Here is a 22,676-nt window from a genome sequence, read left to right on the forward strand (position 1 = left end):
TACTACAAAACTGGTATTTACTCCACCCATCTAAAATTTTAGCTGCATATTGAATTCTGAGAATTATTTCTACCAATTTTCATACATGTATCATTTTAATAATACTTCATGCTTATCTTTTATACTATATTATTTTATACTGAGGTGAGAGAAAATCATAAGTTAAACATTTAAAAAAGTGACTTTTAATCTGTTTAACTTTTTCATATTATTTTTGTTATAACAGGTTTTTATATTTAAAATTTTATTTTAGCCAGAGAAAGAAAACTTTCTTTCAAGCAGTGTGGAAAAGCTCTCTAATCAAGTAAATCTTATGCAACGGTGTTTTTCAAAAATGAGGTATACATATTAATGAAATTTAAATGATAGATACAATCATATTTGAATCACATTCCCCTTTAACATTAGAAACTATAAATAATAAAAGTTCCTTATCTATAATATTGTAAACAACATTTTTTGCATTCATTAATTTTGTAAAATAGTTCATTAAAAGACCATAATTTTTTTTAATAGCACATATCCAGGCTATAAAAATGATTCTTTATTATGGCAGTTAATGAGCCATGGTAAACGCGACTTAACTTGGAGAAAGAAAAACTCTAATATTAAATCAATTATATTCAAAAGCATCGAAAAGAAGCATCTAGAATCTTCCAAAACAGGTTCACACAGGTTCATTTTACTATATAAGAGACTAGTAAATCGACATGTAATTCAGTCAGTATATGGAAGTCAATCAGTCACTATTATCAAGACAGTTTATCGAAGTGAGTTTTATCAAAGTGTTTTATCGAAGAACATCAATAAAAGAAGTGAAATACAACAAGTGTTTCATTACATCAATACAGTCCACATCCAATCAAGACGTTGTGTTCCACAGAGCATTATTGTATCATCACAAGGTAAATGTAACACGGTAAGCCTTGACAAGCGTGATTATTTCTTTTATTATTTTTATGACTTCAAGTGCAAAAATGGCTCCCGACAGTCTTGGATTGGAACTAAGAAAGAAAATTATTGGCGATTACGTAAGTGGAATGTCACAAAAAAGTATTTGTGATAAATATTGCGTGAAAAAATAGACCGTATCAAGACTATGTTCCAAATATCGTTCTACGGGGAAGTTGGCAGCAGATAACAAAGGTTGAAGACCGTGTTCCACCACTTCTATAGAGGATTCTATGATCGTCAGATCCGTCAAGAAGGATCCCTGGATATCATCAACCGAGATACAAAAGCAATTAGATCATCCTGTATCGGACCGAACATTTAGACGACGTGCTGTTGAAGCCGGATTGTTTTCTCGACGCCCTGCAAAGAAACCGCTGATTTCACTAAAAAACCAGAAGAAAATACTCCTGTTTGCTACATCTCATATTGACTGGAATGTGCAGAAATGGCAAACTGTCCTGTTCAGTGATAAATCGAAGTTCAACATCATTGGGAGCGATGGCATTTGCCGTGTACGTCGACCGGCCGGAAAACGCCTCGATTTACGTTATTGCTATAAGACCGTGAAGCATGGTGGACGCAATGTAATGGTCTGGGGGTGTTTTTCTGCTAACGGTCTAGGTCCAATACATCGAAACGATGGAATAATGGACTGTTTCATGTATAGAAATATCCTGAAAGATGTTATGTTACCTCATGCTGAATGAAATATGCCAATAAAATGGGTTTTTCAGCAAGACAACGATCCGAAACACACTGCAAAAGTAGTCAAGCAGTGGTTTCAAGACAACCATCTATCGGTGATGGATTGGCCACCTCAATCTCCGGATCTCAACCCAATGGAGAACCTGTGGGAGATCGTCAACCGCAGAATTAATCGTGAAGGTGTTCGTAATAAGGATCAACTGTTTGAACAAATCCAAAAGGCCTGGGCAGCGATTCCACAAAGTTTCATTGATCACCTGATCGAATCTATGCCTCGATGATGCTAGGCTGTGATTGACAACAAAGGATTCGCCACAAAATATTGATAGCGAAATACACCTTGGTCAATATTTTGTCGAGTTGCACTTGTTTTGTCCAGAAGGAAATCAACTTTTTTTAATACTTTTGATTAATTAATTAGTTTTCGTGTACAAATAATGAACTTTGTGATGAATAAAACTTGAAGAACTTTGTCTCTAAACAGTTACATAGTTATTTCTCTAAATTGAAAAAATGCAGCACTTTTATATAAAGAAACTAAATTAGCATTATTTGGTTGCACTCAATTTGTCCGATACTATATATATATATATATATATATATATATATATATATATATATATATATATATATATATATATATATATATATATATATATATATATATATATATTTGTTGAATTTAATTAAGACGGCAGCGTATAAACTTTTTGTTTTAAATATATTTTGATGTTATTATATATTTACAATATTTCGCTGACCTGTAGCGGTCAGCATCATCAGGTGTAATAAAAAACGTTACAAAAATTGCTACAAAATTAAATAAATCAAACCGTCAAAAAAGAAAGACATTACAGGCATAAAATAAAAATAGTTTTTATTAAATAATATAATGGTGTCAGTTAAAATTTTGACCAAAATGGTCTCCAAGTTCTCTTGTTTTTATTCATTATATTTTCACCTTTAAATTTGATATTCTTTTTTGAAGAAGATGTTATGTTTACATTTTGTTTCTTCAAGTTTTTTATCTTTTTCTTTGTTTTTTTGTGAACCTTTTTGCCGTAAAGAGCAGTAATAAAATCTTTTAAAATCATATTTATGTTATACGGTATTTTCATATTTGTTGAATTTAATTAAGACGGCAGCGTATAAACTTTTTGTTTTAAATACATTTTAATGTTATTATATATTTACAATATTTCGCTGACCTATATTGGTCTGCATAATCAGGTGTAATAAAAAATGTTACAAAAATTACTACAAAAACTAAATAAATCAAACGGTCAAAAAATGCTGCCATCAGTTATTAAATATTTACAATATTATGCTGACCGCTACAGGTCAGCGAAATATTGTAAATATATAATAACATCAAAATATATTTAAAACAAAAAGTCGATATACGCTGCCGTCTTAATTAAATTCAACAAATATGAAAATATCGTATAACAAGAATATGATTTTAAAAGATTTATATATATATATATATATATATATATATATATATATATATATATATATATATATATATATATATATATATATATATATATATATATATATATATATATATATATATATATATATATATATATATATAAACAAGCTATAAAGTATATAGATCAGCAATTGCTTAATCTTTTTGCTTGTCTTTATAGCATACAGCTTTTTCAGAAAAAGAAGAAAAAAATGAAGAACAATAAAAAAAGTTCTAAATTGATGTAGCTGCACTCCATTCTAGAACCAGGCTATAAGATAGTCAATGTATGTACTGAAGCCCCTATCAGCAGGCTATTTCAATATGACATCACAGTGCATATCTAAACTTGCATTTGTAGTTATAGTTTCTTTGCAAGAAACAAAATGGTGTTAAAAATGTTTTTTTTTTTCATTCCTTGGTAAATGATTTGTTTTTTAGTGTTTTAACTTTTTTTTTTTAATTCTTATTCACTCCCAAAAAAGCTGCAAGCAACCACTGTTATTTTGGGAGTTATTAGAAAACAAAAAATAAAGCTTAAGAACATGGAAATGGTTGACAGAAGATTTAAAAAGTTCTAGGTTGTATGAGTCAGAAAGACGTAAAGATGGAAAAATTCAAATGGATTAAAGTGCAGGAAATAGTAATAGACAAAATACAGTAAATAAATATTAAGTAACAATAGCAGTAAGTAACAGTAAGTAAATGCAGGGTCAGATACAGTAAAAGGATGTGACTTTGCTGAATGATGAATCAGCAAGATTGCTATTTGTTTGATGGAACTGAAAAGTAGTGAATGATAATTCAAGAAAATGAGGAGTGGAGTCAGTGAGATGGTTGCCATTCATTAATATAATGTCAATAATATTGCCGTAGTTGTTTGCGGTAAATAACTGATTTTTGTTAGAGTTAAAATTCACAAGCCACTGGAAGCCCCAAACTGTTACAGAAGTGAGATCAGATTCAAGATTGGCTGCCTGTTCTAAGCAATCAAAATAGAAGACTTTTTTTCAAGACAAGAGTATAAAGTTGAGTTGTCAGCTAAAAAAGCTATTTTAGATGTAAGATTGTCAGGATAATCATTAATTTAGATAAGAAGCAATTGATTGTCAGAGAGTATGTTATTAGACTCAAGATGGGATGTTAGAAATTTGTTGATCAAAGACTAAAAGACCTTGCTAATAATAGAAAGGAGACTGATTGGAAGATAGTTGAAAAGGTCAGCCCAAGGACCATTACACAGAATATCCAGAAAAGAATAAGGATAGTCAGCTTAAGGATAGTATGATTAATGTAAAGAAAAATCACAAATTAAGGAGTGAAGGTAAGTGTTTTTGGTTGTCTGGAAAATTAGTCACAAATATAGCTATCTAAATAAGAGATTGAGAAATACAGAAATTATGATGATGATGATGGTGATGATGATAGTGATGATGATGGTGATAATGATGATGATGATGATGATGATGATGATGATGATGATGATGATGATGATGATGATGATGATGATGATGATGATGATGATGATGATGATGATGATGATGATGATGATGATGATAATGATGACAACCCTTGGAATTAAGGTCGGCATTTATTAAAACAAAAAGTTCAGCTTTATTAAAATTAAGAGAAAGTTTGCTTTCAATAAGTTTACAGGTGCCTTGGTACATTCTTGTTTTTTACTGCCTGAGTAGCATGATTAAATGGCAGGTAACTATTATCCATGCAAAATAAACATTGTTGTCCATGCAAAAACCAGAATCAATATAGTACCTTGTGCAAGTAAGTCATTATACTGAATCAGAAACCATTGAAACAGAGCTAACATTTTGTCACTTGGTCAGAAATATCCTTCATTGTTATCAGTCTATCCACGATTCTAAAAAATGACCAAACCTTACAAATCCATTGCTGATAAAGATTGCAGAACTGCCATTGCTACTGAATTAACAAAATGTTATTACCCAAAAAAATACTATGTACTGAGTGGACCAAAAACATCTGTGTTATATCTTCATTATAAAATTTTAAAATTTTTGAAGAACCTATTTGAAATGAAACATATTCTGCTATCAGTACTGTAATAGAGTTTATTTCCATTATTAGAAGAAAATATTGAATTAGTAGTAGACAAACTAATGTCAGAGCGAGTACAGAATCTGTTGGAACCGGACTTACCAAAAGCGAATGAGTAGCTAATCATAAAATGTAAAAAAAAATGCTTGCATATTAAAGGATGATAAAGTAAACTACTGATTTTACATCATGTAAAATCATGTTATATCACGGCTCAATTATTACAAAAAGGGTCTTTGTAAGTCTATTCCAGACCAACCTTTTCTATACTTTTTTTTTTATATATCCTAGCTCTCCGGACCAGTAAAATATGGGTTTTCACCAAACCAACCATTTCTATACATATAGCTTATAAGAGATTTATAAAATAGTTTGTTTTTCTCTTACATGCATAACTTCGATAGCTCAGTGGTTTAATGACAAAACAACTCATATGACAGCACATCGGTGTTGTTTTGCGAGAGTTCAAATCCATTCCTTAACACAATACATTTTAAATTTTTTCTATCTGGTCGTATATATTTGTAGAAAAAAATATATAACAAAAAAGACTTTTTATTGTTAAAATAAAGTTTTTGCTTTTTCTTTTTTTTTTTTTACTTTAACAGCGGCACCTTCTGGAGTAGTAGAACAGGTATATTAATTTTTTTTTTAAGTTCCACACCATCCACAGCTTATTAAGACTAATTACTCAAGCACATTTAAAAATATTTAAGTACCTCTATCATGACATATGCGCAAGTTTTTTATAAAAATCTCTCCCTTTCGTTTGTTATAGTATATAATATCTTTATATATGTTATGTATATAATATCTAGAAACTTCATAAAAGTTTTATTTTATATTTTTAAAAAAATTGAAAAAGATTTAAAAAAATAATAATCAAGGTGCCATTGGTAGGATTTGAACCATAGAAATGTGCTTCAGAAATGCTGCAAGCTTACCACTTTGGCCTCTAAGGTGTGTAGTTCAAGTTTTAGCACTATTTAATAATTAAAAGACTTCATAATATGGCAAATGAGCTTTTTTAAAATTCTCTTTCTTTCATTTGTTATAGTATATGATATCTTTATATATGTTATGTATATAATATCTATAGAATTTCAAAAGTGTTATACTTTGTATTTTAAAAAATCAAAAAAGATTAAAAAAAAAAATAGATACAGATGGTGGGACTTGAACCACAGTGCTTTACATCAGAAATACTGCAAGCTAACCACTTCAACCATTTAAGTGTATTGTACAGCAAGGTTTTAGTAGTATTTAATAAACAAAAGACCTCATAAAACTTCAAATAAATGCTATAAATCAAAATTAAGAAGATACTGCCACAATGCACTTTTCATATTTTGAAGTTTACATAAGTTTGATATTTGCATACACTTTTTTTCAAATTTACTTATAAGAAAAAATGCTGCCAATCTTTCTTGCGATTACCTCAGTTGCAAGATTTCTGTGTCAAACACCCTGGGGTGGGCACTACTAACAGAACTATTCAGGGCTGATGATGCAGGGGGCACATGCCCTGAATAGTTCTATTATCATGGGGAAATTAATAATATAATATTAAAATTAATAATAATATTGAAAAAATAAGTTTTTTGTTTTGTTGAAAAAAAGTGAAGATTTATTTATTTTATAATTATGTATATTTAATATAATTCTTTTTTTTTTCATAAAGTTTATTTTTATTTATACTATATATAATTTTTTTTTTTTTTAATCATCATTTTCTTATTCATTATCTTCTTTCTTGATTTTATTTTTATAAATTCTTTTGCTTTATCATCTGTTTTTATTTTTTGTATTAAACTATTGTTGTAATACTTTTATTTTTTTACAGTGAGATATTTGGAAGTAAATTGGACTCTTCTATATTTAAATTGGCATTTTGCCAAAAAGAATTGAGTTGTGCTTTATTTGTTCTCAATGAAACTAATCTGTTAAAAGAAATGAAGTTTGATAGTATTATAGACATCTTGCAAATGCAACCTGTTGACGGATTTGATGGATCAATGCAGTCAGAAGAAATTAATATTTATTGCAGTTTTACTATTATTAGGCAGTTGTTAAACATTATCATTGCCCCTTTTACTGGTGTTTTAAAGGACAAAAATGGTGTTATCTTGCCTTATTCAGTTGATTTAGTTTGTGATTACTTTCATAAACTTAAAGCTGATGTTGAAAAAATAGAGCCTTTGGAATTGCGTGTTGAACTTCTTGAAAATATTTTCTCTCTTTTATTTTTAAGGACTGAAGATCTAAAAGATCCCGAGAAAAATGGTTGTGAAAGCCCTTATGAGCTTACACTAAATAGTATATCCCCGAGTTTAGATTCACCAAGTATTTGCAGTGATAATTCTTTTAGTATGACAAATGACAATTTTCCCATTACAACACCTTTAAATACTAATCAATCTTATGAAAAATCAGAGGTGACGCAAGAAAGTTTAAAGACGAAGTTTGGTAACATACTGGGTTTCATTGGTCCATCTAAAACATTTCTTTGTGAGCAAAATATTGTAGAAAAAATTCTTCAACTTGTTAGTGAGTGTTTGCTAGCTGCAAAATCAAAGATAGTGTACAAAAGTGAAGGTTTGTTTTTTTTGTATTTTTCTTTTTTTTGTTATTTTTTTTTTTTTTAATTTTTCTTTTTAAAACTATTATTATACTTTTGTTACTTTTCAATTCGTAAAATTTTTTTAAATTAAATTAAATTTTTTTTAGGTTTTTTGTTTGTGTATTCATTTTTTAGGTCTTTGAATAGAGTAAACTGGGGTAAGAGTAAATGAAAATAATAAGTGAACGGTTTAGCAATTTTATTTCTTTTGCATTTATTGAAAGCTAAAACAAAAAATCTTTAAAAATGTGAGGCACCGTTTTGTAGAGAAGTTTGTGCTCTAACCTAAAGGTGTAAAAATTATTTAAAAAAATTTAATTTTGCCTTAGCAATCCTCAAAATTCACACCCTCGTAAAAAAAATTTTTTTTTCTAAAAAATCAACTTTAAAACTCCCAAAACTAAAACTAAATTTTACTCAACAAAAAAGGCTGCTTTGTAGAAAATTTTATGACGATCAAGATTCTCTTCTCAAAATTGAATTTGCTAGTTCCGGAAAAAAGTTAAGAGCAAAAAACCAATATAAATGTTTTTTGGGGGAAGAGTAAACATGCTAATTGCTCACACTTATGCATTAAGATGAGCGTGGTTAAACTAATTAATAGTTATTAATTATTTAAAACGTAAATAAATATGGCAGTCTTTGCTATTTATCTAAAAAATTACAAGTTACTCAAACATTTCAAGTACCATCTTGGCCTGCTTCATCATCTTCATCCGAGCCTGCTTCATAATCCTCAACTGAGCCTGTTTCATCATCTTCATGCAAGTCTGTTTTATCATCCTCAACCAAACCTGCTTCATCATCCTCATCCTAGCCTATATCATCATCTAACATCAGTCAGCATCAAACTCCATTGATTCACCAACTTCAAAATTTAACAACACCAGTGACTCCTGCTCAAACATATCAAATGTTGCTACACTTCACAGAAAGGCTCGAAGGCAATTTGAAAAATGTTTTACAGCGCCACCATATTGGCACACAAAAAAAAAACCCAAAAGAGTCAGCACTTCGAAAGTTAAAGGTCATTTTCTAAGTACATCTGAGGTGCTTGAGAAACTAAAGCAAGACGATGAGACCAAAGACTCAAAGCAATTAAGGAAATGCAAAATTCAAGTTAAAGCAATTAAAGAAATGCAAAATTCACTAAATTCACTAAGTAAATCTTCAGATAAAACTCAGCCAAAACAAAAAAACTGAGACAAGACAAGATATCAAGAGGTACAAAAAGTGTCGCAGAGCTTGGGAAGAAGCATTGCCAACTCAAAACAAAATGTGGTGCCAATGTGAAGCTTTTAGTTGCAATTCTTGGGTTTGTCATTAATTGTTATTAAGAATTAACTAGTTTAGTTTTCCCCAATTATAAAGGGGAAAAGTAAGCGTTTTTTTTCTTTATAAAAATCGATTTTTTTAAATATTTTCAAAATATTTTTTTTAATTTTTATATATTTATATAATGTCAAAAATTCTCTTTAAAACAAAAAAAAATAAACAAAATATTTTTCCTTTAAAAAAATATTTGAATTTGAAGATAAACCATTTACTCTTACCTCAGTTTACTTTATATCCTATAAAAAATGAATATAAAAAAGTCCTATAAAAAATTAAATTTTATTAATTTAATGATTAATATTATAAAAATTAATGCGTTAGTGATTTTGTTAGTTTTAATTTGTTTTATTTTTAACTTTAATTTTGTTTAAACTTAAACTTTTAAATGTAAAATATATTATCATTTTTTTCATATTTTTTTACAAGAACACCTCTCTTGAGAACAATTTTTTTTTCATTATTGCAAGAAGTCAATGTAAAAAAGCCTTGATGCTAAGTTCCCATTATTTTCAGTTTGTTAAATCTTGTATCTTATCTCAAATGTAAGGTTCAAGAGACTTTTAGAAAATCTTTAATAGTGTCATTAACTAAAGTCTAAAATTTCATCTCTAATGAAATTTCATGGGTTTGATTTTAAATAAGGCTGAATTATTTCCGAAGAACTTTTCCTTAATTTGAATATTGAATCTAATGGCCAGATTTATCCTGCCATTCAGTTAAACAAATTAACCCTCTTTAAAAATCCAAATCACTTCAGCTTCCGATGCCTAAGTCAATTTCCATTAAACTCTAAAAAACAATTAAATATTTCCATCAGTCTTACAAAAGTGTTCTCCACAACTCTATTCAATTCTCACTAAGCTATTAAAAAAAATAAGTGGTTCCACTTTTTAAAAACTCTAGAAAACACACTGACCTCATCAACTATCCAAAGATTAGTCTATATTATTAGTTTTTTAGGTTTTGAGATTATTAAATCAATTTTTGCTAACCGTATTTAAGTCATTCTCAAAGGCCTCCACTCTTCTTCATTTCCAGTAACTTTAAGGGTTACCGGAAATGAAGAAAATAAATTCAATGAAGAAAAGTAACTTTAAGGGTTGAAAATGGGAAGGGTTACAACCCCAATATAATTTTTATGGTCAACCCTTTGCTTTAATAAAGATTTCACTTTTATGTATGATGCAAGATTTTTAGCATACTTAAACTAATTAACTTGTCATCATGACCTTTAGTTAACCATGAAGGAAGCGGAACAAACGACGGAAGAACGAAGGAATTTCTTTTATATTGAAAAGTTATATATAAACAATAATCAATTTTTATTGATTTAAAAACTGATGGAAAATGTGTTAAAGGATCAATTTTTATATTGTAATAAATTACACAATTGAGATGTTTTTTAAATTGAAAACTTTCTGGTGAATGTTTACTATTTAACTTGTTTCATTTAGTTATTTTATATAAGTTCATCTTCTTAATAAATATGAGTTTTAGGTGGTCTTTTCAATAGGTGATGATAGTGTGGAAGGTCGTTTCAAGCATTTGCTTGAGAAAATATCAGGAATAGGGTTTAAATTTACTTCCATTTTATAAATCAAATAATTTTATAAATCGACAATTACAATCTTTCTTACAATCTTACATCTAAGGCTTTACTAGCTCAACTTTATGTTTCAGTCTCTTGATATTAAGTCTTCACTTTTACCACAAATACCACAAATTTCTTAAGTCTTCACTTTTTTAACAGCTTGAAGTCTTGATATTAAGTCTTCACTTTTACCACAAATACCACAAATCTCTTAAGTCTTCACTTTTTTAACAGCTTGAAGTCTTGATATTAAGTCTTCACTTTTTTAACAGCTTGAAGTCTTGATATTAAGTCTTCACTTTTACCACAAATACCACAAATCTCTTAAGTCTTCACTTTTTTAACAGCTTAGAACAAGTAGTTCATTTTTAGCCGGAGCTGGGATCTCCATCTATTACTAACTCTTGTCTTGTCTTCTCTTTTTGATTTCTTAGAACAGGCAGCTGATCTTGAATCTAATCTCACTTCTGCATTGAAGTTTGCAGTGGCTTGTGAATTTTAACTCCAATAAAACTTATTTACTGCAAACAACAATCACAATACTGTCAACATTCCTATATTAATGAATGGCAACCCTCTTCACTTTACTTCTTTTTTTTGTGTCTTCTTGGATTATTGTTCACTACTGTCCTCTCATGGAAATCATATATACAAATGGTTGCAAAGGTAACATCTGATAAGGATGCTTCTCTTCGTCATGCTCGCCATTATCTTAGTCCTGATTCCATTTTTTACCTCCACAAATCTCTTATTTGTCCCTGTATGTAATACTGTTGTGATATTTGAGCTGATTCTTCTAATGATGCTCTTTCTCTTCTTTTCTTTAGACAAAAACATTCTGTAAACGTAATTGGAGCTGCTTTATATGCTAAGCTTGAGCCTCTCTCCCATTGTTGTAAAGTTGCATTTCTTTCTCTTTTATCTAGTTCCAAAAGAGCTATCATATCTAGTTCCATTAACCAAAACTTATATTTGCTTGACTTTGTGGGACAGATACAGTAAAAGGATGAGACTTTGCATTCAGCAAAGTCTCATCCTTTTACTGTATCTGTCCCTGCATGCTCTAAAAACTTTATTTGCTTAGTTTTTTCCCCGCACTTCAACCCTTTAGAACTCTCTCCCACTTTCATGTTTTCCTGACTCATGCAACTTACAACTTTTAAAGTCTTCTATCAACATTTTCTTGCTCTTTAACTCTATTCTTTGTTTTCTAATAACTTCCAACTTAATAGTGACTTCTTGCAGCCTTTTTTTTTAATTTAAATAAAATTAAATAATATTAGTGGATAAACTCTATGTAAATGTTTTTATATGCATTTATTTTCAGTAGATGAAAAAGAAAATAAATTGCGATATCGTCTTTCTCGACTTTTACAGTATAGCCGCGAGGCACAATGGAGGCTGGAAATTGCATCTGGGTTTAACCAATCAGCTTCAAAATCATGTAATTATGCATAAATAATATAATTTAATGTAATTATTACAATATTATTTAATATTTTTAAAATTACTCATCACAATATTTGTGTCATGTTTCATTTAATGTGTTATAAGTTGTTTTGTGTCTTATGTTACCTGCTTTGTGTCATTTTATTTGTTGCGTTTTATGTGTTAATTTATGTGTGGTATGTATCTTATATCTTTTTTATCTATCAATTTGATTTCTTATAAATATAAAATTATTGGATACTACTAATATAGCTTCATCAAATTGATTTAAAAATATGGTCTAAAATATATTATAAAATTATTTTTAAAAATGTAAAGAAACTTGTAAGTTGGTTTAAAATATATTATAAAATTACTTTTAAAAATGTATAAAACCTAGTAAGTTGTAATTTAAAAATGTATGGAACATAGTAAGTTGGGTTTTAAAAATGTATAGAACCTACTAAGTTGGGTTTTAAAAATGTATAGAACCTAGTAAGTTGGGTTTTAAAAATGTGTAAAACATAGTAAATTGGGTTTTGACCTATTTAAATACTAGTTTAAAAAAGTCAAAATCAAAGTTTAAAACACTTTTTTTAAATGCTAATTATATTTTTTATAAAACATCTAGCTTTTCAAAATTTGCTTCCTAACTCTTTCAAAAATCACATTATTGGACAAATGCTAGCATCACCACCATCCTTGGTCCATTTAACTTTACGGAAACGTGAGACATTTCAAGCTAAACAAGTTATTAAAATGTTTGACCTCAAAGGTAATATTTTTTTAGTTTTTTTTTTTAGATTTTTTTCTTGCTTTGATTAATGATTTATCCTTTTTTCTTTCTTTTTCTTTCTTTTTTTAACTTGGTAAAAAAAGATGATCATTAAATTATAGTTTTAACTTTTAAACATAATTTTAGATGATAGCTGTGTTAATGAAGTTGATTTTATCGAAGAATTTTCATTTGTATCTAAAAACCTATTTCAAGTTTCACAGCCTGACACAAGCAAGAAAATGGGATCAACTCTTGATCATGTAAGATCTGTTGCCTCTGCTGGAAAAATGTCATTTGACAATATACAAATGATAAATCATTTACTTGGTCATTCATTTTTCATCAACTCATTTTCAAGTCTGTTATCCTCCCTTGCGGTATGTGTGGATTTAATGTTTCATTCTCCTTTGGTGTTTAATGTATGTAAAAGTATTTTTGAGATCATTGAACCTAAGTGTGATACAAGTAAGAAAAAATTTTATAATTTGCTTTTTTTCTGTTTTGTTGTTATCGTTATTATTATTTTTTCACTATTCTATTTTTTAATAATTTTTTTTTTTTTTAAATTAGAGTTTTAAAGTTAAAAACAAAAAATAAACTTGTTACTAAATCTATTTTTCTTTTTCTGTTTTTATTTAATTATATTATATATATATCTTCTTTGTTATCCTTTTTTTTTTTGTTTAATTTTTTTTTGTAATATATATATAATTAAATAGTAAACAAACATTTTAGCAGTTTATATATAATAAAAGACTTTATTTTTTCTAGCTGTTCACTCTTCTGATCAAAATTTATATTATCAAATGCTTAATAAAATTAATGGTCTTAAATGTTTACTCAATGCTGCTTCTTTAAATGAAATGGATTTTTTTGAGTACCTTGGACAGATAAAACCTTTGGGAATATCTTCTTTTGTTTTACATTTTCCCTTATTTATGGATGTTGAAAAAGTATCCTTGTTGAACTACCTCATAATACAAGGAATGAAGTTATTTTCAAATGTATCCAATCACATCAATAGTTTTAAAAATCCGTCCAATCACATTAAACAGGGTCAAGATAGAACTAGTTTAACATCATTTTCCAAAGAATTTCATCAAATTATCACTCAGTATTGGAATGTTCTTCATGCAACTGATTACTTTCAATCTTTGTTTAAGTATGTTGAAAAATTAGCAGCCTTGCAATCAGATAAAAATAAATCCTTTAGAAATAATGAAGATCCATTCTCAGTATTCAATAATGATATTGCGAAGATACTTGGAGCATTATTATTTAAGTCTGAGGTATTACCTAACAATCTTGAAAGCTTTGCAAAGAGGTTTCATATCAATCTTGTTAAAGTCATAGCTAGTGGTTGTGGTTTTTCAGTACCTTTGATATCAAAAAGTTTGCTTTTTAGTTATAATGAATTATTTAAAGAAAAAGTAATTTTAAATAGTACGCAAGAATATTTACTGCTTCAAAAAACAGAAGATCCTTTATTTATTGCTGAAGGCTTGCTAAATGATTTTTTGGAAATGTTATCTGGTAATATTATATACTATTTATATAGAAACTATATGAATTTATTTACAATATAACTTCATTGATAAGTTAATAATTTTCATTTTAGATATGATTTCTTCTCCTTTAACTGCTTCTGAAATATGTCAATTTGCTCAATCATCCACTCAAGATCTAATTAAAGTAGATATTAAAAAGCTTGAAACAAGCATAGAAAAAAAAGTTTTTTTTATTAACTTGTATAATTTATTGCTGCTTCATGGTGTTTTGCTCATTGTTTCTGGAAAGTTTTCTATTCCACAAAAGATTCCACTAAATGAAATCTTGTTTTTGCTTTGCCAATCTAATTCTCTTTTAGTGATATTAACTTCTTTTGCATATCAAGTTGGTGATCAAGTTTATACTGCTTTTGATATTTATAAGCAATTATTTCTTTCTCAAGGTAAAATAATGTTAGTTTAATTAATGCTATTTTCATTTTTAATTGATTTATAAATGTATGTATAGTTTCTCATATAGAATGTAGGTAATGTGTTAGTTCAGATCCCAACTATAAATCCTTTTGGTGTGTTTCCCAAATGGTTTTAGTTCCTTTGAGTTCCAACAGCCAATTGCACATCGCAATGTAATCTCTAGGATTTATATTTTTGAAGACAAAAATTTTTTTTAAACTTAAATACTCATTACATTTACATTTTTTCTTCCTTTATATTCTCTCAATTTAGTTGAACAAACATTGAACATTTCACAAATTCTTGACACGAATTCAGAAGTCCATTGTTTCTAAAACAAGAATCAAAAAGTCCATTGTTTCTAAAATACTTGCAAACAAGTATTTTAGAAACAATGGACTTTTTTTTTCAAAAAAAAGAACAATTTTTTTTTCAGGCTCAATAAAACATGTTGGGACCCGAAATACCCCAATTACTGTTTTCTTAATAACTTTTAAACCATATTTACTCATTAAACAAAATTTTACAAAAAGTTTTGTATCACCATGAAGAACAATTTGAACTAAAATCAATAAAATAATTGAGTAGTTTATATTTAAACTACTCAATTATTTTATTGTTTAAAATTTAGATCAAAAATTGATTATAGTTACTTATGCTAGTTCTAAGACCTAAATTTCAAAAAATTCAAAGTAAACATTTTTCATTTTAGTTCAGGTTGTAGATCAAACCTAAGCCAATAACTTAGGAAATTTTTCAGTCAAGTTGTAAAGTCTATGAAATTTTATTCTGGAAACAGTGACTAAAAATAAGCAAAAACTGAGAAAAACGAAAATAAGAAACTAAATAGAAAAAAAAAACTGAGAAAAACGAAAATAAGAAACTAAATAGAAAAAAAAAAAAGGCATCAAAAAAACATCATACAAAAAAAATATGCTCCAGTCATATAAAACTCACAAACATTTGTCATCAATAATATTCATCAATAAAAATAATTTTCATCAATAAAAATAATTTTCATCAATAAAAATAATATTCATCAATAAAAACTTTTCTTTTAACTATTAAAACTTTTCTTTGCTTCTTTTTCAGGAACTAATTGATTTCTTGCTTTCTTCGCTTTTTTTTAATTCTACATTAGTCTCGTTTTGGATCATGAAAAAAATAAAGCTTTAGGAGAAATGTTTGAAAATTTAAATCATGAAGCCCATTAAAAGATCATTAAAATGAATATTTGCTGAACAAACACCAGTTTTTATTATTTTTTGACTGCAATATTGACTTTTAGGGGATTGAGACCAAATCATTGCATTAAGTTGCTCATTGACATTTTGGGTCATTCCATGCAAACATTTAATCAATAAACTATCAGCATTTAGCTCCATAAAAACTATTAGAGGTGTTTAAAACTAATTTTAAACACCTCTAATAGCAGTAGGCAGAGACAATTTAGGTTCATAGTTTAACCTTATCACTTCATTTTAGTCTCTTTTGATTACATTATGGGAAAACTGTATACAAACATATTGTTTCTTCAAAAATATAAAGTCTTTTAGCAAATAAGATATATTCAAATCTGCTTCCTTCACATTATTGTTTTTTAATTTTTAAACATTTTTAGCACTTTATTTAGAACTAGAAATATACCAACTTATGTTCTGAATTTAGTTAAAATTATTAAAAATCTTAAACTAGTTTAAATTTTGCATAAAATTAGGTTTAAAAAAAGAATTTAATTTTTGATGGTATAGGACCACCTTAGTAGCACAAATCATTTAATGTTATTGAAACAATTGACAAATGCTTCTCAAGGCAATGAATACAACCTACTAAAAATTTTCTGTTTGTAATTTTATTTCAATCTAAAGTTGTTCAGGTTCTTTGCATTTTAAGCTTTTATTTTGCTTGGCCATTTCACTTGCCATTACACCATTTAGAAATCTAAATTTGATCTACTCCATCGTTTCAATGAGCAGATCATATCATGTCATATTTATTTTGTTTGACTAAAATCTAAATTTGATATACTCCATCGTTTCAATGAGCAGATCATATCATGTCATATTTATTTTGTTTGACTAAAATCTAAATTTGATCTACTCCATCATTTCAATGAGCAGATCATATCATGTCATATTTATTTTGTTTGACTAAAAGTTGCAGTTCAATAATTTTGTCTTAAGTTTTAATTTTAATTTTGTCTTTTTGAGTTAAGTTGCTTTGATGTTAAAGCATTTGAGAGATATTGTTTGACAAAATTTGTGTTCGAAGTGGATGTGGATGTATTGTTGATGTTGCTTGAGTTGATAAATTTAAGCATTCTTTGTTATACAACCAATCAAAAGGGTTATGTACTTTTTTGGTGTCAAAGGTGTAATTTTTTCCTGTTTTTATTTAGTTTATTAAAAATATCAACTTCAGATAAAATTTGATCTGGACTAACAAAAACTTTTTTATATAATAGTTAACTTTATATAATTTTTTTGTGGCAGCTAATATACTGTTTCTAGTTTTAAGTCTTTAAATTAGTCAACAATTGATTGAGTAGTGAGTCCTTTGGTGCACTTATGGAAGCTAGAAGTTTATGAACTATTTTGTAAGCAAACTCTGTTTTGATGGTCTCAATAGCATCTTTTTACAGTTTGTCATTAAAATATATTAAATAATAACAGTATAAAATAAGATTTACTCAGCAGTTTAAAAACATAAAATGTATTTTGTAAAACAATAATTTTCTGGGTGGTCCTTAAGTCAGTTAATCTGTAAAATTACAGCAAAGATTGTTGTTTGAAGTTGCAGACCATCTTAAGGTCTTAAATTGCAGACCTTCTTAAGGTCTTAAGTTGCAGACCATCTTAAGTAATTACAAATACTTAACTAATAATAGTAGTATACACAAATGTTAAGCTGCTCAAGATAACTGTATATTACAAAATGATTCTATTCTAATTGCAAAGTTATGAACTGTTTATAATTTTCATTACTTTTTGCTTTTAAGTATATTTTTATATTATATATTTTATTACTATATATTTTATTATTTTATTTTATTACTTTTATCAAAACTTATTTTTTGCAGATGACTTGTCAAGTTTGCTTTTACTTTCAAATGGATCAATTTTTTCTCCAAACGTCGAGGTATTTATACTTTTCATTTTTAGTAAGGTCTTATTTGATTTTCCTATTAAAATTTCAAAGTTTTTGCAAGATATATTTTTAGAATTTAAATTAGAATGCTTGATAAATTAGTTTGTTAGATGGTTTATAGTGTATGGTGTATTCATCTACTTGTTGGAGGTATCTACATAGTCATTAGATATTTGAAGTTTTTTTTATAGTATAAAATCTAAGATTCTCAGTTAAGTTTGGAATGACTTGTAAATTAGCTTAAGAGTTTAACTCTATTATAATGATTTGTCAATTAATCTAGTGGTATTGAGTTGTCAATCAACCTGTTGGTATTGTTGTCAATCAGCCTAGTGAGATTGAACTTGTCGATATGTTAATTAACTTGTCAATTGTTATCAATCAACCTAGTGGGGTTGTTATTAATCAACCTAGTGGGATTGTTGTAAATCAATCTAGTAGGGTTGTTGTCAATCAACCTAGTGAGATTGACCTATTTAATTTACATGCAAATGTTTTTAACCAACTTTGTTATTTAAATTTCCATAAAAAATTATTAATTTTTAATTTTTGGTAATTTAAAAGAAGTTATTGTTTTCATCATGCTTTGTAATAATATGTTACAGCTTTTTATGTTAGTGTTTTTAATACTGTGAGAAGATCTCAAGTTATTTCAAGTGATCTTATAATTCATTTTATATTTTGAATGCTTTGTTCTCTTAAACGTAATTCAATTGTACTTTCTTTTATTTTTTATTTTAAAATATATAAGTTTATATCGAAATAATTATCTAAATGTATTAAGTTTCTTTTAAAAAAATTTTTTAAACTTTTGATCTTCTGAAAAAAATTAGACAATATGGATATAAATATTTATATTCATAATGACATATGGGTATAAATATATATATTTATATTCATATTGACATATAGATATAAATATATATATCCATATTGACATATGGATATGAATATAAATAAATATATCCATATTGACATATGGATGTAAATATAAATAATTATATCCATATGGATATAAATGTAAATATTTTTATCCATACTGGCAGTTGGATATTAATATTTGTATCAATATTTACATAAAGATATAAATATTAAAATCTTTTTTTATGAATAAAACCATTGTTATTTTAAAAATATATAGCTATAAGTAGCATTATAAAACCAGAGAATCAGGCCAGTTAAAATCATGTAATTTTCTAATTCCAAGTAATGAACTTTAACTATTGTTGATAAAATCATGGTTAGCTTGGTTTTTAAATGAATGTTAATATTTGCTATTTTTAAAATCTTTTATACTTATGTTAAGGTTTAAATATCATCATGAAATATTTTATATTAAAATAAAAAGGTTTTTTTTTAAAAAAAAAAATTTATTTTAATTATCTATAAACATTTCTTATCTTTTTTTTCTTCTTTAGATTGTAACTCCAAGCAACCTCTCGGATCTACTTAAGAAATCTTTAAGCAAGCATGTTAAATTTGAGTTAAAAAAAGTAATTCTTCTTTTTTATATTTTAAAAATTTTCTTTTAGTTCTTCTTTTTTTTTTTTTTTACTTGTTATAAATATTTTTTGATTCAGTTTTTTTAACTTTTTTTTTTTTTTCAAAAAAGGTTTTTCTTTCAAAAACGCTGGTTACTCACATTCATTTTATGGATCAATACGTTTTCCATTCAGGTGATAATTCAATTTCTTTAGTAAAGATGCAGAATGTGTTTAAACATTTTTTTACTCTGACTGATTTTGATACTGCTCTTCAAGATTTTAGTACTGCTCTTCAAGATAATTATGAGATAATTGTAGATCCCATAGTGAACCAGTATGATCAATATCAGACAAATAATGATTTAAATTTTTTAGCAGAATCAAATTTTAAATTTTCAAATTCAATTAATGATTACCTTGTAAAAACTTCTCCTCTTGCTGGAACAATGATGCGTCTTCATTTAAAATGGTATTCCGTCCTGCAACAATTTTCACTTGAATATTTCAGACACTTGGGTTTTTTTAAATCCAAATTAATGTTTTTAGAAGATAAACTATCTAGATTTAGTTCATTATCTTCAAATTATGCTGTTATTAACAGTTTTTTTGTTGAAATGACTTTGCGACATTCTAAGCTGTTGAACTCAATCTCTTCAACTTACAGTGCAGATGTAATACAAGAAGAAACTTTGTATAGTTCTTTAAAATTTCATCTTTCACAAGATTTAATTTGGACAATGAAACCAAGTATGTGGTCAGTTTTACTTAGTTTTTTAATTGAGTACAGTTCTTTTTCCAAGCAAGTTCACATGCTGTTTGACTCACATTTAGATCTATTAAATTTACTTTCATTTGATGTATTTGATTTGCTTGTATGTAATGCAATATATGAAATCAAAGTTTTACTTGAAGAACTAATTGGTAATAAATACACTGATAATAGTAATATTTCTAAAATAAATGATCTTCAGTTCAAATTTAAGAGGTTATTATTGCTTATAAAGAAGCCAGAAAAACAAATTGACATAGTAATATCATATATAAAGTTATTATCTGCAAAAGATGCAACAGACTTGCTAAAAATATGGCTAAAAAGTGAACAATTGTGTGAAAATATGCTAGTTGTTCTTAAAAAGATGTTCAGTGAAATTGAATGGTTTGAAAAGGTAAATAATTTTGAAAATTTCTAAACATTTTTTAAAAACATGTTCTTATTATGTTTGTCAACATAGTTTATTCACATTTTATTAAGCATATTATAAATGCAAAAAAAATTGAATTAATATTATGCTTCAAGATTGTTATGAAATAATAAGGAGTATAAGTTAGAAATAATTATGGAGTAATAAGTATGAAACAATAAATATATTATTATAGCTTTTTTTATCATAGAATCATAAATGACATAAATTTTTTAAATTTAACATACATGATATGAACCATTATACACATATTATACACATGTATATCCTACACGATATGAACCATTATACACATAATGCTTCATATCATGTATGGTACAATATAGCATCATGCATGGTATTAATATCATATCATGAATGGTACAATATGGCATCATGCATGGTATCATTATCATATTATGTATGGTACAGTAGAACCCATATATCATAATGATGCAAAAAGAAAATAAATTTTAAACAGAATTAAACTGTATTAAATCTAAAGAGTTTTGAACAATTTTAGATTAACAAAGCATGCAAAATTAATTTTTATGATACTTGGTATGATATTAAAGTTTTGTTTGAAGTGAATCCTCAGAATTTAATATCTCGATTGATTTCTATTGAAAAATATGAATTATTGGATGAATGGAAAACATTGTTTTCTATGAAAAATGAACATTTACAGGTTAGTTATATTTTTTTAATATTTTTTTGTAATAAGTTATTTTTAATTCACAATCAGACGAGCAATAGCTTTAATCACAAATAGCTTCAACATCAAGAATTTTACCTAATACAAACAGATGCAGTTGCAATTGTTTAGTAATTAAAAACTTTTCATTCTATGAATTGTTTCCATGTACTGTGACATGAATATTAGATTAATTAGTATGATGATATATAATGATTTAATTTGTTTCATTTTCAGTTTTTAGTTTAAGTTCAAAGACAAGCCAAATTTTAATTTAATTTTTTTTCTCAACAAATCTTGATAGAAGTTTATCATAAAAATTTATCATAAATTCATCTAGAGAGGAAGCAGTTCATGGTAACCTAGAAGCAGATTTAGGTAAACTGAAAGCAGGTCCAGGTAACCTGAATTTTAGATAGAAATAGAGTTTTTTTTCTAACCACTCTTTGTTTTTTAAATCAATTTTCACAAGAACTATAATTAAATGTATATAGATAGCCACTAAAAAATCTATGATATGAGAAAAGATCAGATATGTTGGGCCTCCCTACTTAAGACAGTTTTGATTCAATTGTATAAGATATTCTTAGGAATTGAAAATGTGCATATAACTAAGGAAGTTTTGTTATTTTAAGTTATCAACCAGGGAGAGGTCATCAAATAAAATATAATAATATTTTTAAGAAGCAGAACATATTTTTAATCGGATTCAACTATGTTCTGATGTTGGGTAAGTTTTGGGTAATAATAGAAGAAAAGTTAAAGTTTTCCACCCGGTTACAAAATTAAAGTTTTCCGCTCACTTACAAAATTAAAGTTTTTCACCGCTAAGATTATCTTTAAATTTTAACCATTGGTACTTATTAATAAAACATAAAAAAATATAATATTGAAGCTCTTAACTCTTTTAGGTTCAAAATCTAAAATTTAGCCTAAAATTATTTTACCTTAGTTTTCCATCATGGATTTGATGATCATTTTTTGTTATTATATAGACTAAAAATTCCCATTTGGTTTACATCTTTCATTATAGATCTTATAGCAGTACTTTTACAAGAATAATTTAAGTTCTAGTGGAGAAAAATGATAAAAAATTGTTGCCTGGCCATTTTTGAATCCTGAAGATGAAAATAACTTTTCATGTAAATAAGGAGATGTTATTCGAATATCAAATGAAGTCTAGAAATATTTAAATGTAGTTTTGCTAATAAATGTTGTAGTGCATTGCAAGCAGAGTTGTTAACA

At 27.1% G+C, this 22,676-nt stretch overlaps 1 protein-coding gene across 2 annotated transcripts in view; it reads left to right on the top strand.

Annotated features, from left to right (window-relative positions):
* Nucleotides 1-22,676, top strand: part of LOC100197921 (zinc finger FYVE domain-containing protein 26) — a 109,365-nt gene that overhangs the window by 20,371 nt on the left and 66,318 nt on the right. The window contains exons 6-16 of one of the 2 annotated variants that reach the window (XM_065813966.1): nt 254-339; nt 7,056-7,807; nt 12,086-12,202; nt 12,818-12,961; nt 13,109-13,429; nt 13,736-14,497; nt 14,583-14,915; nt 18,005-18,063; nt 19,491-19,565; nt 19,685-20,722; nt 21,261-21,425. In XM_065813966.1, coding sequence (XP_065670038.1) covers nt 254-339; nt 7,056-7,807; nt 12,086-12,202; nt 12,818-12,961; nt 13,109-13,429; nt 13,736-14,497; nt 14,583-14,915; nt 18,005-18,063; nt 19,491-19,565; nt 19,685-20,722; nt 21,261-21,425 — 3,852 coding nt within the window. The remainder of the gene's footprint in view (nt 1-253; nt 340-7,055; nt 7,808-12,085; nt 12,203-12,817; nt 12,962-13,108; nt 13,430-13,735; nt 14,498-14,582; nt 14,916-18,004; nt 18,064-19,490; nt 19,566-19,684; nt 20,723-21,260; nt 21,426-22,676) is intronic. The other variant, XM_065813967.1, reaches the window with a different exon arrangement.

Source organism: Hydra vulgaris, chromosome 12, assembly GCF_038396675.1.
Source record: "Hydra vulgaris chromosome 12, alternate assembly HydraT2T_AEP".
Taxonomy (NCBI): Eukaryota; Metazoa; Cnidaria; class Hydrozoa; order Anthoathecata; family Hydridae; genus Hydra; species Hydra vulgaris.